We start from the raw sequence: 20484 nt of genomic DNA on the forward strand, positions 1-20484 counted from the left end.
ACTCAGCTTCTGCAGACACGAAAGATGCCTCTCCCCAAACCGAAGTATGTCGCTAATTGATCAGGGCAGTACAGATGCAGACAACGCTGGATCACGTTTCCTTTGGCGGTTTCATGCCCAGGGCAACACCAGTGAGGGCTCAGGGCAAGTTTTGACCCAAAATAACCCAGCAAAAGTTCAAAGACTAACATTTAAGGATCTACATGGCATGAAAGCAATGAAGAGCGCCATGAGCAGCTTTGGGCAGCAAGGAAAGTGTTATTTGGACCTCCGACTGCACACATATTCATTATGCGAAGCACACTGCCAAATGAGAGCATACTGTAAACTACAGCACACCAATTGCCCTGTGCATTAATGTGCAACCAAATGGCAAGAGAATTTCGGCCATGCACGGATGCACAGCCAACATATTTTAAAACATGAGAGAAAAGTTGATGTCTCCAAAAAAGACATATTAATCAAAGTCTTCTCAATCTCCCCAATTCTGTTGTCCTTCCACTGACAGGCAAAGCTGGTACCCTAGTGCGCTTTTGGAAACCGATGGGCGGTTGGAGGGGAAACGCCTTTTAAGAGTTCAGTGCTATACTTTTTCTGCAAAGTCCTTTTACGTTGCTTTTAACTCTATTATGTTACAATATTATAACTTATCTGTGTTCTCATTTATATTTGTGGTTATTTTTTTTTTAAAAAAATCTTGTTGCAAGCCACTGTGAGTGCTAGTTTTGGGAGAAATCCGAGATATTAATTAGAAGGAATTGTCATACCATGAACCTCATTTGGCTTAATGGGAGGACCAGCCCTGCAGAATGCTGGACTAAAGACAAGATCCTGGTTTTCGCCCCACTCTAGACAAGCTGCCTGGGTTGGGTTGGGTTGGGTTGGATCTGCTTAGGAGGTGGATTCCAAACAGGGAAGGCAGCAGCAACATTTCACAAAACGCATTCCATACAACAGAAAGACAGGCGGCAGAAATGAGAACTTCCGATCTCCATCTAGGGAGAAAATGGGACTTGGCTCTGATAAAACGCTCATTGGAAGAGACAAAAGGAAGTCGGAAGGAACAGATTAAAATGGCGGACGTCGTGGGATTTCTCTGGACAAGCGGTCACTCTCTTGCCACACGGCTTCCTCCTTCCCTCCCCTTCCACCCCAAGAGAGTTTTCTCAAGGGGAAACTGCCCATCGATCTTGGGACACACAACTTCCAGGGCCGTTCCTTATCTCAGAACAGCCTCTGCCACGAATTCCTGCCTGCGCTTTAATGTTTAAATTATTAAATGCATTAATGTATTTACATTATTCAAGTCTTATGTGCATTTTTCTCGGATAATTTATGTATAAGAGTTTGAATGTCCATGACTGTTAATGTCTACAACCCTTCCTGTTCATTATTGATTCTGGAAAGGGGGGAAAAAGTCAGTGTTTTAATGCCTTATTTTTAATGTATTAAGAGTCTGAATAAGTGCATTCTCTTTTTTCTTTTGTAATTTCATAATTTAAGTAGTGCATTTATTAAACTGACACAGTATGAATTGTGGTGAAGGCTGGCACCAGTCCAGGCTGCCAAAGGAGTTCGACCGACCATCACGCTACTCTGCAAATCAAGCGGGGAGCTGAGCTTCAGACCTCAACCATCTCTCTCTCTCTCTCTCTCTCTCTCTCCTTTTGAAACCAGAGAAGATGAAGGAGTTTCTCTGAAGTAGCTTTGCTTTTGACAGCAGCCCACCTCTATAAAACAAGCCTCCATTCCATCCCATTTCACCCGTGGTTTATTTCCAACATATTCATTTTTGCACAGGTACTCAACCCTTTTTAGACAAAATGGCCCGGGTTTCAAAGCAAATTTGAAATAAGCTTTTGGTTTGTTTCCTTCCTCCTTCTTCCAGGTAAAGCCTTAGGTGAATATCATACGACATACTTTCCAAGAACCCCCACGCCCTCCAGGAGTCGCTGCAAGAGATTCACATTTTTTAAAAAAAGAACCACCCAAGGAACCTATCTCTTATCAGTGCAGATAAAAATGGACCGATGGTTTTAACTCAAGACGAAGGGACCTTCAAATATTTAAGGACAGGACTATAGTTGAGAGTTGGAACAGTTGCTTTGCCTTCATGGAAACTCAGGTTCAATCTTTTGAACCTCCACAGTTAGGCGGGGGAAATCCCTTACCTAAATCCACAGAGTGGCCCTGCCATGTCCACGGGGAAAAACCTTGCTAAACTCAATGCACTCCAGATGTTTCGGACTACAACCCCCATCAGCTGCACTCAGCTGCCAACTCCTCCACCGGGTCCAGATATTTTAAATAAAAAACCTGGCAGGCTATTATTATTATTATTATTATTATTATTATTATTATTATTATTATTATTATTATTATTATTATTATTATTATTATTATTGGCTATACTGGATGGAGTTTTAGGTCAAAAAGGCGCAACTGTTTCTACTGCAGAAAATACTGAGTGAGGAGGACTGAGAGACTGACCCAGCATAAGGCAGCTTCCCAAACACTCACTAATATCATGTTAAATTCTTCAGCTGCTTATAACATATACCCAAATCTTCCAGCGGCCAACGCGTTATGTTTTAAACGGCATTCAAACAAAGTATGGTTACGAGTGCAGCTTTTAAAACGCTGGTTCCCAATCTTGGGTCCTCCCGGGTGTTCTTGGACTACAACTCCCAGAAGCCTTTTCACCCCGAGCTGGGCTGGCCAGAATTTCCGGGAGTTGCCGTCCAAGAACATCTGGGGACCCCAGGTGGGGAACTACAGCTTTAAAATCGAAGTATTTTATATCCCTGAGTTATCATCCAAACCCTCCCCACCCACCCCTGCAATGTTTTAAACCCCATGTTCCAGCAATAAGAGCCAAAGGGGAGTTTTAGACCTAAATAAATTCACAGCAAGATCTGAAGTAAGGACCTCCTTTTTCTTTTGGGGCAACAGGTGGGGGGGGGCCTGCAATGGGACCCCAGACCCTCCGAGGCAAAAATGCGTCCCTTTCCAAGAGGCTGCCGAGAAGAGTGGGTTTAACTTTACGCAAGTCGCTGGTATCCCTAAATTCTCTGAACAAAATTCCTAATAACAAAACCGGAAGAGGCATTTAGGGTATTTTGAGCTGTGGTTTTTTTCTCTCTCTTGGGTTGTTGTTTTCAATGGATTGTCGTATCTGACTGCTTTGAAAGTCCTTTGGAGTTGCTTTTTTTTGGTATATTTATTTATTTGACCCTTTTTAGCCTTTGCACACTGGTAGTCGTCAGCTTTTAATATTGTCTTTTTGTGATGGAGAACGGCGAGGTAAGAATGTTTTAAATAAATACATAAAGCAAGTCCTTTGCAAGCCTGCAGCAGTTCATGGCAGATGACAGGGAGGAAAACCTGGCCTCCAGGCTAGTTGGAAGGTGCCTGCTCCGGGTTTAGACAGCGATTCTCTGTCTTCCACTCACTGCGGCCTCTTGGACCCCTAAATTCCTCCAAGCTTTGAAGTAACTTGCTGCAAATACAGTAATGAGTGACTTGTAATGAAATTCTCTTCCCAGTTACATTACTAAGTACCTAAGTAATGTACTGTGCCTAAGTTACATTACAATTATAATTAAATGCTAACTACGAACATCTAGTTACTTCTAGAGTTACGGGAGTATAGCTCAATAAATAATAGAGTCCCCCCCCCCCGCACACACACAAAAGTATGACCGGTGGCCTTTTGTGGGGGAACCTCAGACAACGGTGGGACCCCTTGAAGAATAACCTGATGGGCAGAGCAGTTTGCAAGCTGTAGTGTAAAGAAACACACACAACACCATCAAGCTCTCTCTCTCACACGTACACACACACACGCATGCATAAGTGCCTGCATGGAGGGAATGACACAAACATGCAGGGAGGGTGACCTGTATTTAACTAAAGCAACACTGACACCCAATGGCATGTGGGCTTAGCCTCCGTCTCCCCCCCCCCGCTCACCCCCCCCACCATGAGCCAGGACCCATAAAGGCACGAGAACACACCAGCCGATAGGCAGAACGCTCAACTCGGCTGTGCGTGCCGGCACTCGGTCTAATGATTCGGTGGCACGTGTGTGTCTGTGCAATGTTTGGAAGGCCTGAACACAGACGACGGAGCCCGATCCACCATGCAATCTTGTTCTTGGGAAGCCGGGGGGGGGGGGGAAGAGACGAGAAAGGAGAGGCGGCAGCAAGAAAACCCAAAGTTTGGGATGGGGGGGGGAGAGAGAGGAGAAGTTCCTCCCTACAGTTTAAGAGCTGACGCTGCCATTTCTAAGGTTAGGTTTTTGCTTTCCTCTCTCCTTTACCCCCTGACTCATTACCATTCTTTAACTGTTACAATTTATATCAGCATATAATGTTAAATAATTACAGGGAGCAGAGGCTCACTCTGGTGAGGATATAAACGCGCTGTGGGATTCTACAGATTTAAACAAATAACGCACTCGGCGGGGGGCGAGCAGATGAATTAGCATTAATACCCTGCCTGGGAGATCCCATTGCTGTGTTACTGTTTAAATACAGATTCTTTTCTGTAACCGTTGGGATGACAGTTTGCAAACCCTTCCTCTCCCTTAGGTGCTGCTTCTTCCCGGGCACCCGCTACGCACCCGGGCAGATGCCGCCCCCTCCCCAAAAAAAGAAGGTGAAGGGGAAAAAAGGAGAGACCCCCTTGATAATGCTCCACAGGGCACGCCATCTCAATAAAATAAATAATATTCCATTTAACAGTCTATAGCAGCCAGCAGCGAGATTAAAACCTTCCCTTTTAAGGGCTACACACCATCATCGCCAACTAAATGGAGGAGTTGGCATTCTTCTTGGTGGCCTCCAGAGAGGGCAGATTTCTCTCCTCCAATGGAGAATAAGTGCGTGCTACTCCTCCCTGCGCCCCCTCAACACCACCCCAGTCTTTTGGGGGGTGGGTGGGAGGTTTTGAACGGGAAGAGCGAGAACGGACACGTTCCTTTTGTTCAATTAAAAAAAGGGTATAAAGAAGCAACCACCCAAACTTTCAATTGGATTTCTGAGAAGTTGAAAATATTTCATGGAGGGGGGAGGAAAGGAGGCAGAGGGTTAAATATATATCTTTCCCTCCTAGCTCGAGGAGACCTGTTCAAATCAGCAAGGCTTACATGAGTGGGGACAAACAGGTCAGTAGCTCTCTCCGAGGTGGAATGAAAACTGGAGGTGACTCAAAGCCAGCTTTCTCAGCCGGGTGGTGAGAAATTCTCTCCAACCTTTCGCTCCTCGTTCTTACCAGTTCCCTCTGTCGTGTCATGTCTTGCAAATAAAATCTGCAAAAGCAACTCACTCTTTCCCTTTTACCTCTGCGGTACATAGACACATTTTTTTTTTAAAAAGCCAGTCTCCTCTGTCTTTTTAAGAAAGTTAATGAAATGTATACAGTATGTATATATATGCCACCTCTATCCATTGTTTCAACATCACCTGTGGAAGTTGTTTGTCTAGATTTTTTTTTAGCAAAAAATCTCCAGGTATTTTTTTTAAATGATGCTTGAACAACTGCTGCCTTCATTTTAATGCTTCTACTTTTTGCACACCTTCACCCTGTTATCGCATCCCTGATTTCCAACGTCCTGATAGTTGCTATTTATCATTGGGGCAAGCTGTTCCCGAAGGACAGGAAAGAAACAGTTTAAGAAGTGCACCTAATTCCAATCCAGTTCGAGAGAAATTCCTGCGCTCGCTCTCCCGCCGGCTATTTGCAAGCCACCTGCTAATGTTGTTTTGCAATCAAGCCGAAAACAAGCGGAGCTTAAGTCAAACAATTCCAAGGTCTCTCCTCAACCTTTCAAGCCATCTGAGATTTTGCTGCTGTCAAAATGACTGCCAATTAGGTGAATCGCCATGATGTGCAATTACCACACATGTACACATGTGCGCACATGCACCCAGAGAGAGAAAGAGAGAGAGAGAGAGAGAGAGAGAGATGAAGGAAGTGCTCTGTGGCTTTGAATGAAGGTTGGTGGAGTTTTTGTCATCTCACCTAAGAAAACGTCCGTATCATTCATAATTGAGTGGTTCTGAAGTCTAACCTCCTCCCATAATGGCTTACAATCACCACACCGTGGTTGCCTTAAGAAAGGCAAACCAGTACACAGGAAGAGGGGTGGGTGGGCGAAAGGGTGTGTAAGGGTGTTACACAGCTTAGTTCAATGCAAAAACATTTGATCGGCAGGGTGATTAATTATCCTGTACTGTAGTTACGTGCCATTTAAACCAACAAGACTATTTCTGTTTGGCCTTCCTTTGCTCTTGTAAATGTGGATTTCCAAGTTCTGCCACATCATCTACTCTTGGGAGATGATTTTACTGTTGGCTCTACCTACGAAAACATCACATTAAACTTTACCAGTAGCAACGTGTTTTATTTGAAGGGTGTTTTTAGAAACCTGTGCAGAGAGGGGAAAACTCACTCCTGCTATTACAAGACTACACTCACAGTGACTTAATCAGACAGAGATAGAGTCTCTTATTTGCTACACTCCGGAATAGTTCTAAAACTTTGTTTTCTTAACAAAATTGAGACACTTAATTTCTAAAACAAGGCAAACACCATACATTTTATTAAGGGAGTTTAGAAGGGTGTTTCTATTATCGTAAGGGAAACATTGATTCCTTAAAACATTTGTAACGAGTAAGGGAAAAATAAACATTCCTTGCTAAATAAATAAACAGAAGCTTTGGTATATTTGTTTTTTTTTTTAAGTCATATCAAAAATGATGTCCCTACCAATTTTTCTCTCCTATCTAGCAGCTGAAGGACTTTCTGTTCAATAGGTTTTAAAAAAAAACCCCACACACTTAAGATGGAAGGGGAGCTTTTCCTGGTCAAATGCAATGATTTTCTTTCTCACACACGTGTATAAGCAACATTTTGACTTTATGTTACCTATAGAAGAGCATCATCACAATCCCAAAATTTCTTTAAAAAAAAAAAGCTTCACAAAAGGGTAAGAAACTTCAGCAACAGCAGCCTTGAAAAGTCTGGCCATGTTTTTAATGGAGAAAAGAGAGATAAATGTATGATTTCCAAGCGAGAAGGAGAGCAACTTCAATGATCAAAAGCAGGGGAGAAAATAAGGGAAAAAAGAACCTGGGTTGGGGTTTTTTTTTCAACAGAACCAAAGTTTGTTATATCTGCACTTGCCCGCTCACATGATTTCAAAGAACCTCTCTCTCTCTTTCTCTCTCTCTCTGTTGCAGCTTCGTCAGGAGAACAAGACAGAAAGCAAGAGAGGAGATTGAGCTAAGAGGCCGGGGGGGGGGGGGAAGGCAGGAAGGGAGCCCTCCTGCTTTACTGGTCCCCATGTCGTTACAAATAAAGACCATGTCAAGATTTAAACCATAATAATGGAAGAGCTATAAAAGGTCTCGGCCGTAATGTTTCCTCTGCTACCCCCTTTCATAAAAATGCTCTCTTTATACGTTGCGTGCTTGGCAATAAGGGAACGTAATGTTTTCGCAAGCGATCTTCCACTGGGGAAAAAAGCCCGAGCAGCGCTCCGGCAATCCTGCGCTACAAAAGCCGACGGTTTCTCGCTCAGATTTCCCCGAGACCAGATTCCGCTCTCTCTCCCTCCTCTTATCCCCGGTGCACATAAAAAGACACATGAGAGAAAGAGAGCGAGAGAGAAACGCCAACACAAAAGCTACGGCTGTGAAGGATGCGGAAAGTTCGGGAGAAGAGGAGGGAAGACGCAGGGGTGGAAGAGAATTTTGCTACAGCAAAAAATTTACCTGCACTTGGAATCTCTCACATTTATGACAAACAAAAAAAAGCTTGAGATTTTACATGATGAAGACCACCGGCCACAATAGATTTCCAGGAAAATTTCAGCCTCCTTGGCTGCCTTCTTCTAAAAGGTGAATCAAACAATAAATTTTCCTGCCTGGGCGATATTACATGCAGGGGTGATCTATTTAAGAGGCAATCGTCTCTCTAATAATGGATAAGTCCTACTCCAGGACCGTTCATCACGAAAGCGAAATCGTATCGGTTGTTTCCAAAAGCGGTCTGACTGGGGGATGGCAAGCGTGAGGCAAAAGCAGGAAAAACTTGGGACACGGTGTCCTGTCCCCATCCTCCATCAAAACGTGGAGGCCATAACCCTGAAACTAAAAAAAAAAAAACTTTAAAAAGTAATAGGTGAGAATTGGGCCAGGGTACGACCTAAGAGATTTATTTCACTTACAAATTCGGAAGTCTGGCGTTCAAGCATGGTGTTTGCCCCAAACTCATTCGAAACCTATACCTCCAAGCAAAGCATCTGCCTTGTGGACTGGATCCTGACTCCACCACGTGAAACCTTCTTACTTGGGAAGGTTGACAACACAAGGCAGGTCAGCAAGCCTTGGACGCTGAACGACGTTCAATCTCTGCCGCGATTTCACTCATGAGGTTTTACTGTATTAGACCATGATTGAACAGCAAGAAAAGTGTGGCTTGGTTGTTTAGTGTTATCCGTTTCAACAGCTGGTTTTATTGTACCTGTTTCAACTGCGAACCACTTTGAGTTGTATTTTTCCCCCAACCCAAGAAAGAGTGGAAATAAATAAATAAATAAATAAATAAATAAATAAATAAATAAATGTTTCTCTCATTACGCCTGCCTCCCGAGTTCACATTTGTCAGCTCTATAAATAACATTATTTATAAATAACATGATTTGAAGCCTGATGAGGGTATAACGCTGCCAGTCTCTGAATTCCGGCTAAGGGCATCACAGAAGGACATGGGGTTCCATCCAGTCCTGTGATCTTTCCCTCTACAAATCCCCTGGTTTTTCCACCTAAAGAATCCATAATGTTTCAGAATGGTTTTTGGGGTGGATGGGAGACAAAGGAAGAAAGGGAAAATTTACAAGAGAGTGGAAGAGGTGCCCAAGAATTGAGTGCAGGGTCTAAACCCAAGCTTGCAAATTTACTTTTTAAAAAAACAATTTCACTGTGTCGTTTGTGCACTCTGAAAGTAATTTGTCACCACTGACGTTGCCTTTTTTTAAAAAAATAACTCAATTGGTTTACCTGTTATACTCTCAAAGAAACAAAGAATTTTTTTCACCACCACATGTGGTGTAAATTTGTAAAATCCCATTCCAAATGCCTTTAAAATTGGTTGTTGTGGGTTTTCCCGGCTCTTTGGCCGTGTTCTGAAGGTTGTTCTTCCTAATGTTTCGCCCATCTCTGTGGCCGGCCTCTTCAGAGGACTTTAAAATTGTTCTTTCAAAGTCCTGTAACTGGAAGATTAGTAACATGATCCATTTCACACAAAAAAACCCCAAACAAACTAACTAACAAACAAAAAACAACCCACCACCATGCATATTGCCCAGACGCACTACATGAGTTTTGAAATTTACGATGGCTGGATTTTTCTTAAAACAAGATTAAAAAGATAATGATTCAAAGGTCACTTATATTACAGCTAAAGTAACTGTGTTACTTCCCAACTGCGACCAGGCCAAAGGATGTTAACAAGCTCAGAGCAATGATGACAAGGGAAAAAAAATCTAAAAGGAATAGATTCCAAGGCCTGCGTGAAAAGAGTGAAGTAAACTATCAGCCCCCATGCAATAAAACCTTTTAGAGCAACCGGGAAAGAGGAAAGTTATTAAATCTCTCTCGCTTTCTCCCTTTTAATCATAACTGTGGGCAGCTGCTGCCCTCTATAGGACACACTCAGCATAGCAAAGGATCCCCACAAGAGAGGGAGAGCATCACAACGCAAGTCCCCACTGGCCCACTGCAGCTCCCCGTGTGCACAATGAGTTGTTGTCTCACCCGCTCTCTTGGCCTGCAGCAAAGGATTCCAAGAAAAAATAAGGGACGGGGTGGCACTGATCCATCACCCAACCATTGAAACTGGTAGCCTTCTCTCTCCCTCTCTAAGCACACTACTCTTGTCCTGCTCTACGGCATGATCTGAAACCAGAATTCAGAACAGGGCTTGAATCAACAGCCGGAAAAATCTTTTCATGTGGGTTTTATGGTGGTTAACGGTGGCTAATCGAGGAGGTGCCGAGGTACCCCTCCATTGAGCAATCGGGCCCACGACTGGCATCTCTTCAATTAGTCTCTATTAGCCACAGCAAATCAGGTAAACCTTCCGTGAACAACAAGATTCTAGCCACTGGGACTTTAGCAACACTAAATTATTGTTCCTAGTAATACCAAACTCAATTCCCTTGTGCCAACGAGAATGGACACAAAGCAAGGCTTCGGAGGAAAACAAGAGGGAGGCACCAGAAGAAGATAAATAAAATATACAACAAGGGAGGACAGACCTGTCCCAGACAACCTAATGAGGAACAGCCTGCCCTAATGATGAGCAGCAAGCACTGAAGTGAAGTCTCAAATGGAAAATTTAAAAAGGGGGGAAATGAACTTATCTGTTGGGAACAGAATAAGGCTTTTGGTCTGATCCGGCAAAGTTCTCCCTCTGTTGATAAAGAGATGTCCGGAGTTGAGATCGCTGGTGTAGACATCAAAAGTATGAACAGAAAGCAAACTCTGAACAGGGAGACTTGTGTAAACCACTGAGCAGGGGACAACCTCCACGAAACTCTACAAACGGACAGGGAATTAGATGTGGAACAAAGAAAGAGAAAAGAAAGCTCGATTCATTCCACCTGCTATGAGCCGCATGCTTTCCATGTTCTAGCCATGTGCTTCCTGGGAAAAAAAACATGTATGGACTTCACAGCCATAGGATATGGGGATAACCTCAGGAGAAACATCGGAAAGTGCCACACCAGGTCACCCTAGATGGATATTCAGCCCAGGATTATTTACTCTGACTTGTGCCAGCTCTCTAGGATGTCAACCAGAAGAAGGTGGTCACTGGTCACTGAGTCCCATGGTCCTGAACCCTACACTCCTCCAATCGGTTCCGTACTTTGGACAAATCTTTTAAAGTATGGATGACCAGAGAAACCAGTCACTGGCCTCTTCTGGTCTCCTGGAAACCACAACGGCATACAAGCGATGGAGGAATCCTTTGGGCCATCGTTTCTCGGACCAGTTGCTTCCAGTCATAGTTCAGGTACACGACCGTCTCAGATGCCAGCTGTACCTCGACAAGGTAAGAGGCGGGAATGTATTATGTTCAATTAAAATGTCTTGTCGGGAGATGCAGGGGATTTCAAGGAAATATTCCTATTGATCTTAAGCAGGGCGACTTAAGCAGAGCTGACAGTTCCCCTTTAAACATGCTCTCTCGGTAAGTACATCTGCATCTGCGGACAGTGTGTGCATATGTATTTGTCCAGATCAACACATTAAAAGGAATCGACAGATTAAAAGAGTGCATTTTGCATGAACCGCAAAGAAAGGGAGAGAGAAAAAAAAGCTACTCAATGAACAGAGTCAGCAGTAAAAAGACAAAACCAAGCAAAAATAATAATAATAATAAAAATGATTCGACCGAGATCTTACCAAGAGGTCAAGCAGAGCAGAAAATTGTTGACAAATTAATGCATTCTCCTAACATCAGCTGAACAGATAGGAAAAACACCTTTTATCATTTTGGCAGTGAGTGGTCAAGGCCGAACCAAAATGGCATTTTCTGTGGTCGAGAGAAGGCTTTCTATAAAGTTTCCAGTTTATGAAGCACTGAGAGATGGTTCTATTCTTGACAAATCTCTAGAACAGCGAGGGTCAGGGTTTCCAAAGCAGGCTATCAGCAGCTTTTACAAGCCCCAGGTTTTCCCCTCAAGAGCTAGACAAGGGAACTCCTTCCTATTATCTCAACCACAGAACGGAGATAAGAGCTGAGATTTCTCCAATCCGTGCAGAAGACACGCCTTGTACAGCGCAAGGAAACGACACTCTTATCTCTAACCACGGATCCTTGGGCTTTTACAGCACTTTGCACTTTAATTGCCTTTACATTTTAAAGGTATTTGAAGACAAGGTATTTAAGATGGTTCAACAAAGACAAAATGCAGAAATCAGACACTTACGTTTTGAAAGGGAAGGGAGAAAATGGCATGGGGCCGAAATTCACCAAATCTTACATAGACACAGCGAGGGCTCAAAAACAGATGGGAACTTGTGGCTCCCATCTGTAGCTTGTGCGTGCTGCCCATCTTTTTGCGAAGCCAAACGAGGAGATCCAGAGAACTTGAAAGCTTGCACATTCTTTTACAGCCTTTTAGCTGGCTTTCAAATACTGAAAATCAATAGTGATGAAGATGTGATCTGCATCTCAGGGTTTTGGGTTTTCCAAGTGCAAGGCCCAGAATTTCCACTTTGGGTGAGAGGAAGAAAGAAACGAGGAAGTATAATCTACTTTTGAGGGGCGCATTTGATCGGGTTAACAACAAGAGGTCCGTTCCATGTAGGGTTTTTTACTGGCTGCATGCGTTTTGAGCTGTGGATCCCTCTGAATGAGCCAGAGGCAAGCGGAGCGGTTCTGTAAATATCTATCGACCCAGGCGGTGGCTGGGAGGGGAGGAGATTCCCAGACAGAGAGTCACGAGTCAACTCACCCACGGCCCAAAGTGGAACATGAGTTGCGATTATTTGGCACTCCGAGGCAGAGAGAGAAGGAAAGAGAGAAGGAGAGAAGCTCTCAGCTCTATGACCTCATGTGCAGAGAAGTAAACCTAATGGGGTTATCATGTTCCACGTCCGTTAGGGCAATTCCTGTGGAGGTGTTTTTTTTTTTTAAGTTTCCAGAGAAGATCCCTGTGGGTCTTTAAAATGCTGAGGAAGACTCCATCAGCCTTAAACTCGAGTAAGGAGGCGCATCTTTTCTGTGTTTCTCTCCGGTTGAAGCTAATCGTTCATCACACAAGCAACTCAGGGCTCCCAGCCACTTGCTCCGAAACGCAACTTTCAGGAAGCAACTCGCCAGGCGAGGTGGTGTAGCTGAACCTTTTTTTCCCCCCTGGCTGCTAATTCTCCCCAAAACCATTTCTCTCCCACACCCTCTTTCCGATTAATCCTTTCACCCATGGGGCCGGGGAGAGGTATGTTTTCAGACCACAGAGCTCGGGACGCCCCCATCCCAAAATATCCCTTCTCCCCGGCTCCTGGCTGCACCCGACACACCCTCTTTTTGTCTACAGAGAAGAGGTCGCCACCCCATCAGGCCTTGAGGTGGGAAAGAAGAGATTCTTCCAAGGTTACGACACATGAAGGCCAATTCAATTCATGTTCATGCACCACTGCCCACATGTATGTTTCTCCACGGAGGTGAGGGCATGGTCTTTGGGAAGGTGTCGTTCCAGCCCTACGATCATTCTGGGGATTTTTTTCCCCCAAGCGCTGTGCACGCCCCGACCCTCCCAGTACGACCACCAAGCCCAGAACAGAAAAGGATGCAAAGGGAAGCGAAATCACTCAGGCGGCTTCCGTTCACAGAGGAAGGAGAAACCAATTGCTTCTTGGTGCAGAATCGAGAGAAGTCTCGATATTTTATTGGACCACACACGTGAATCTGAGAGAAAAGGGGGGTTTGTTTCTCTTGCAGGCAAAGGCTGTTTTTCACTTGGAGTGTGATGTCCAAGTAAGAAAAAGAGAATAGAAAGAGAGAGAAAAGGAAGCCCAATTCAGAATCCGGAAGGACTTAAGAGGACTGAGTGGAGAATGAAAGTGGGGGGGGGGGAGAAAAGCAGCCCCTCAAAAAGGGGGGGCAGCCGAGAGCGGGAGAGGGCAGCCATTGTCCCCGAGCATCTGGACTCAAGGAGAAGCCAGTCCCACGCCAACGATGACAAACGCGGTTGTAAACGGCATCGGAGCGAGATGCTGACACCCAGCAAACACCAAGGTTAGACTTCCCATTGTGGAGCGCCCGGGCAAATTTTAATGGGCCAAAACCGACAGCAGGGAAATGAGAGGCCAACATTAAAAATAAATAATAATAATAACAGATTACAACTCCCTTCCCGCCGCCTCAGCCCATTTGCCACCGCTGCGGACAGAGGCCGTGCCGGCTTTAGCGAAAGGCAAGTGACCTCAGAGGTGACTCCAAGGGGAGCTGGCCGCGAAGGGAAGCAACGGTTTGGGATGGCTGTGGCTTGTGTTGTGGGTTTCTAGCCCTCATGGTTCCTGTGGAGAAACAGGTATGTCTGCGGCAGACAAAAGCAGGGAAGGGTTTAAGCTGAGGGCTTTACCTCGCCGAGGGGGAAATCACGGCTCCTTTGTTCCCTCCCTCCAAGAACGGTTCCTAATAAGATGCCTCAAGAGGTTCCCTTGCTAGCTATTATGGCTAACCAATATTGACAGACGTCGCTTCCCCGATTCTGTCTCATTCTTGAAAAAGAAAAGAGGGGGAAAGAAGACAGTCGTCTAAAAGGTGGCGGCTATGCCACATCCTTCAGCAAATACAGTAATGAATTCCGCAAAGCGATGCAAGCTGAAGACAATACAGGACTGCATGCTTTGGGACTCACCCCAGTGGTCACCTGAAGGCCCTTGGGGACACACCATGGAGAAGCCACGGCATAGAAGATCAGAAGGACCAGTACAGTAGTTCCCCGGTCGGTTCCTGGACAAGAGGCCAGCCGGAAGCCTCTTTCCAACCATCTATGGCTCTTTTAAACCACCCGCGAACCAACAGCCATTAATTTATGGAAAACAGAAGATTCAACAGTAGCACAATGGAAGGATGAGTACAAAAACGTCAAGCAAAAAGCTGAGCTTTGATGGAGGCTACCTCGAATTCCACTGCAAAGAAAAGAAGGAGCCACCGATCCACACACCCAACAGCTCAAATGCTCTCAGGCCGATATAAAAGAGCCAACTGCCTGTCTTTTTTAGGCACTATCCGTGACTGAGGGAGGCCAAGCCTGTCTGCAGAGGAATCATCAACAGTGCAGAAGATTGTGGGACGTCCCATTGCAATCCCAGGGGAATCCTTTTGCTGCGGGTGGGTGGGTGCTCCCAACCGTCTTCTGCAGGTCAGAGGGCATCAAGGGATGATGTCCGATGCCCCTCACTCTCCCCCCCCATGCCTGCATCCCCTCCCATGTCTGGGATGCACTCGTCCACAAGACCTTTTCCAGAATTGCAATTCCGGCTCTAGGTTGGTGGGGGTGGGGAAGGTTTCCCGGCCCCTTCGCAAGAGAGAGAGAGAGAGACAGCGGTGATAAAACACCAAAAAGACCTGCGAGTCTCATCAGGCCACAACCCGGGAGTTAAAACAGTCAATTTGCTAAAAGTCTCTACAGAGGCTCAGCAGGATGTAATGACGACACCTAAGCAGAAATGAAGAGGCTACTGGAAAGTAAGCAAAAAAAAAATTAATTAAAAAGGAAGGAGAAAAGGAGGCCTCCCCCTCCCTTTCAAAGGAGCTCTAAAATACCCCCCCCCAATGCCAAGGCGGTTCATGTTCGAGGGATCAGATTGTATTTCAGGGACGCCGCTTTTGCTTTGTGGTGTTCTTGCTTGCTTCTCCAACGCTTTTCCCAATGAATTATTTTTTTATTTTATACCTATGTCTATATATAGATATATAGCTGCTATGCGTTTCTCTTTCCTCCAAGCAATTATGCAGCAGTATATAAAGAGCAGGGGAGATGATGTTAATTAAACAGAAGGTAATTTCTGTCAGCCTGTGGGGTGGTGGGCAAGGAGAGCTGGAATGGGGAGGGGGGGAGCAAGCCAGTGCCTTGATCCCTGGAGGACGGGGGGGGGGAAGAAACTTCCATCACAAAAGTGCAGGTATTGGCATCAGCAAGAAAGGGCTTAATTTATTTTAAATATATATATATATATATATATATATATATATATATATATATATATATATATATATATACAGAGTGTTTTTTTAAAAAAAGATCAGCACTGAGAGCATGGGCTAAATACACAAGATACAGCGAAGGCAGCCCCCGAGAGGAGGCTTATTTGTGAATATGAAGAAAGCCACTCCAAACTCTCTCTCTCTCTCTCTCTCTCTCTCTCTCTCTCTCTCTCTCTCTCTCTCTCTCTCTCTCTCTCTCTCTCTCTCTCTCTCTCTCTCTCTCTCTCTCTCTCTCTCTCTCTCACACACACACACACACACACACACACACACACACACACACACACACACACACACACACACACACACACACACACACACACACACACACACACACACACACACACACACACACACACACACACACACACACACACACACACACAAAAAAATATCCTGTAATAGCCTTGGGGCATTCTCTGTCAATACAGGACCCTCCCTATGAGCTGATGACAAACTATGATGATTTGAGATGATGGTCGCTTTAGTCCAGCACCTCTGGAGAGCATCAGATGGGGTAAAATGAGTAGAGGCGGGCAAAAGACAATTGTAGCCAGTCCTGCGGCATTTTTTTGGTGACTCTCCCAAATTCCCACCCCAAAATGGAGACAATTGGGATTCCTAAACTCGGACACTTTCAGGAGCAGCAGCTGCTGGTTTAGGTAGCGGGAAGGGAAGGAGTCCGTAATCTATAGCAATTGGGAGTCCACTCCAATTTCCCTTTCAAAATGCAAGGTTTCGAAGCAGACAAAGGACACAATGTGGGGTGTGATGGTCTTGGTTAGGTCACAGAAACAGCATTTCTCAGGGCTTATCTAATAAATATAACATGTAGACCCCCTATTTCTATTTTTTTGGTTTGAGACACAAGTGAGTCATTTTAATTTTTATGTCAATTTTATAATTCCCCCCCCTGCAAATGTGTGTGTAAGTTATTTCAAAAAAGGGAAGAACAACAACAACAAAAGAAGAAGGAGAAGCATAAGGGGTAACCTGCATACACTCAGGTCAAGCACCTCCTGCTCTTCAATACTATATTTTTTAATCAAAGAGTTTATAGCCCTGCTAATAAGCAAATACATGAGTAGCAAAGCCTCTCTCAAGGGGAGCAGACCAGTCCTTTTATTGGATGGAGGAATAAGGTGTCCCTCCATTCATCCACGGAAAAGTGGAAGGGAGACGGGAATGGCTGAAGGTCAAAGGTCAGAGGTCACCCACATGGCACACGGCCTGAGCACCTAAGCAGTTTGCTTCCCAAAAGATGTGATGCTGCTCAATGAGAACAAGGTGGGACAAAAGAAGGAAACGCTCAAGGGCTCAAAGTAGGTGGAAAGGAAGGGAGATTTTCTGGCCCCTTGCCATGAAACTCACCAAAGCTTCCCGAGAGGCTCCATTCTCATTTCCGGGAGAGTCAGTCTGTGAACAGAAAAAAAGCAAGGTTAGATGGTGGACACACACACACACAGGAGCAGAGCATCATTACTCAGGGGTAAAGGCAACTTGCTTATCGCAGTTTTAATCCCCCACAAATCCTATTAAAGGGATCAGATAGAGCAGTGATGGAGTGCAGTTGCGGCTTGCAGGGTCAAAGTGCGGGGATTTTTTGATTAGCAAGGATAATTGACGACACAGGGGCCACTTCGGCCCAGCTGCAATCCTCAAAGCACCATCACCGGGGAGTGCCAGGTGTAGATTTCTCTCCCAGCAGCAACAAACTGTAAGGAGCTCTCCCAGTGGTAATGAAAACTATTTTTGGGGGGTAAGCGTAGTCTTGAATGGGCAATTGAGAAACATTCAGTTTACAAAAGCGTCACTCTTGGTGGAGATGAAAATTATTTGACCTGGCTTGTAGATTTTGGTTTTGGATTTTTTTTTAAGTAGACTTATTGAAACTTAAAAATCTGTTTAAAAAAAAAAAGTGGTCAAAAACAAAATGCACAATCCAGCTTCAAAAATGACCACCAGTCTCATCTCCTGTAAATGTCGTGAAAAGCCACAATTCCAGAAATAACTCCTTTTTTTTTACACTTGTATAATTTATGCCACCACGAAGAGGCTGTGATGATTAAACAGTGGCAGATTATAAATCAGCATGCGTTTAGTTAGTGCAAAAATAGCATGCCAAGCAGACCTGAAATAAAACAATAAGCACCAGAAGTAAATGACAGCTCAGGTGTCTCCAGGAGTGGATGAGAATTTCCTTTGACTAATTTTTATTGGCTCGCTTGTTTTAGAAAAGCTTTCCAAAACTCACACTTGGCTTTATTAAATTCAACAGAAAGAATTTGGCATTCAGAAAACGAATAGATCAGGAATAGTGGAACTGACAGACACCCTCTTTCTAGCGGAGAAGTGTAAATTTTTGGCTCTTCAAAACTTGACTTTGAATCTCTGTGCAGTCAATCATATTTGCGATGCTGAATCACACAGAGGTGCTATAAGGTTAGCCCTCCACTGTACCCACATCTGATAAACTGTTGTGATTGCTGGAAGATGTAGCTAGAAATTAGCACCCAAATCTGTTTTTTTTTTTAAAAAAAAGATTATGTTGAAGCTCAAAGCAGCATTCACTTTTCCGATCCATTTTATTGTCAGAAACAACGACAGATAACTTGAGATTAGTGGTTATTTGGCTTCCAATAAGAGGGGCGTCTCACTGTGTCCCCAAAACTTGGAACTAAAGCCCATTTCTGTAAAAAAAAAATAGTGAATTGCTTCTCTTCCCTTATCATTAAAAAGAAGATGGAGCAAAATTGCATCAATGGAGATGGTACTGTCTAAATTCCCTCTCTTTTCCACCACACCCCCTTTTCCAATATTTTCTAGTTTCCATGTCAGGCGGCATCACAACTGAACAGAAGAAAGGAAGCAGAACACTAAATTGAACAGAAGACGGCCAATAAACAAACATCGAGCTGAACGCTCTCCTTCAAACTGCCCTGGCAAATTGGATTTTTGTTGGTTTGCTCTTAAGCCTTGCAGTCAGAGAGATTTCACGTACAAACACAGAAAGGGTTTCTAACGGGGGGGGGGGGGTGTCGTACGGAGAGCAGAGCGCAATACAGTACTAAAAATACTAAAGCAGCAGCTATTGTGGTCAACAAATCCTGTATACAGGTGGGAAAGAAAGCATTCAGATTCAGACACCAGCAAATCCCTTCCAGGACCTCAGATATACTCATGAATTAAGCAGCTTTCCTTAAAGGCTTCCAGGTTAGAGTCAAATCATTTCCTGGGTGACCCACAAGTTGTTTTACCTTCTCTCTTGACCCTCTGGTCTGCCTTTTTTTGCCACTGCGGCCCAATTCAAAAAGACTCTTCGGCCTGTCATTAGCTCCATCTCTGTATTCAGCCCCCTGTGCTAGTCGTAAGGTCCAGCTTCATTCCTTTTACAGGATCTGGCAAGGTTTGTAAACAACCAGCGCACAGAGGAAAAATACCCCATCCTGCTAGGACTAACCAGCCTGCAAAAGGTGAGACTCCAGCCTGCAATTTTGGTGAATTCACTTCCCCCCCCCCCAAAGATCTACTGAGATTGCAAGAGAAGAGGTACCCCTGTGATCTCTTATCAGTGATCAGAGATGGCCACAGCCTGCTTACTATTCTTTCTCCAAATTGTAAGAGGATTGCAGCAAAATCATCCTCGGATAACTCATCTGTCCAAAATGCAACTATTTCTTGCTAAGAGGAAATAGGAACAGAGAAGCCAGCCATGTTTCCCCCCCTCCAGCCATAAGAGATTGGGGTGGGGGGGGGAAAAGACATCTGGAAAAAAAACCAGCCCCAAAGAGAACAGATGCAAATATAGATACACAACCACGAGGACTAAGATTGCTGAGGAGGAATGAAATTGGAACGGGGAACAGAAAACTGAAAGGGAAAAGAGAATGGAGCCGGATTCCTGGACAGGGTCCCCTCCTGTGCTCCAAGACTCTTGTCGCTGGGTCCCACGTGGGTCTTCCATGGAACGCCTTGGCTCTAAGTCATCGGAAATCTGCCTCCATGATGTACGTACACGTGTGGGGAAAATCACCAACTGGTCAACTCTAAGGAGGACACCAAGTAGGTAAAAAGACCTGCTGAATTCCATAAGCAAGAATTGAATGCCACCATTAATGTTTTCCCCATCCTTTTTCCTCTCTGATTCCCCCCCCCTTTTTTTTTGGTATGGGATGTTTCTTTGTATGGCATTCGTTTGATCCTTTTTTAGTACTTGTAGACTCACGGCTGTGAGCTTTAATATTGTCTTTTAATAATGTAAGCTGCCTGGGGTCCTTTTAAGGAGAAAGGCAGGGTAAAAATATCTGAAATGAAATACTTTTTTTTTCCCTTCTGCGATATGTGTTTCAGATTTATAAGCCTGCAGGAAGGTCCTGTCTCATGTCTGATAATCATAAACTACTCCAGCAAGTACTCTGGGTAGAAATGTAGGGTTAACATGTGCTCATGAATGAATGAATGAATAAGAAAATAACAGAGGGAGGATTTGTTATTTGTGACAGTTTTCATACATATCTTTTCATGCTTTCTTTGCGAACACTCGCAGAAGGACTGTGCGCTTAGGCTTTTTATGTAAGCAGCTCTAACATTTCCACCGCCTCCCTCTTTATCTTTCTCAGAAACCACATTTTTCTTCTTTTTTCAAAAGCTTTATTGAATTTTACATAAACGTACAGATAGTAAAAAACGTCCAGG

The 20484-nt window shown here is 44.4% G+C and overlaps 1 protein-coding gene across 1 annotated transcript in view; it reads right to left on the minus strand.

The window, feature by feature from the left end:
- PEX14 (peroxisomal biogenesis factor 14) overlaps positions 1–20484 on the minus strand; it is a 91458-nt gene that overhangs the window by 66647 nt on the left and 4327 nt on the right. Inside the window, exon 2 of the mRNA XM_020782208.3 lies at positions 17161–17205. Coding sequence (XP_020637867.3) covers positions 17161–17205 — 45 coding nt within the window. The remainder of the gene's footprint in view (positions 1–17160; positions 17206–20484) is intronic.

Source organism: Pogona vitticeps, chromosome 7, assembly GCF_051106095.1.
Source record: "Pogona vitticeps strain Pit_001003342236 chromosome 7, PviZW2.1, whole genome shotgun sequence".
Taxonomy (NCBI): domain Eukaryota; kingdom Metazoa; phylum Chordata; class Lepidosauria; order Squamata; family Agamidae; genus Pogona; species Pogona vitticeps.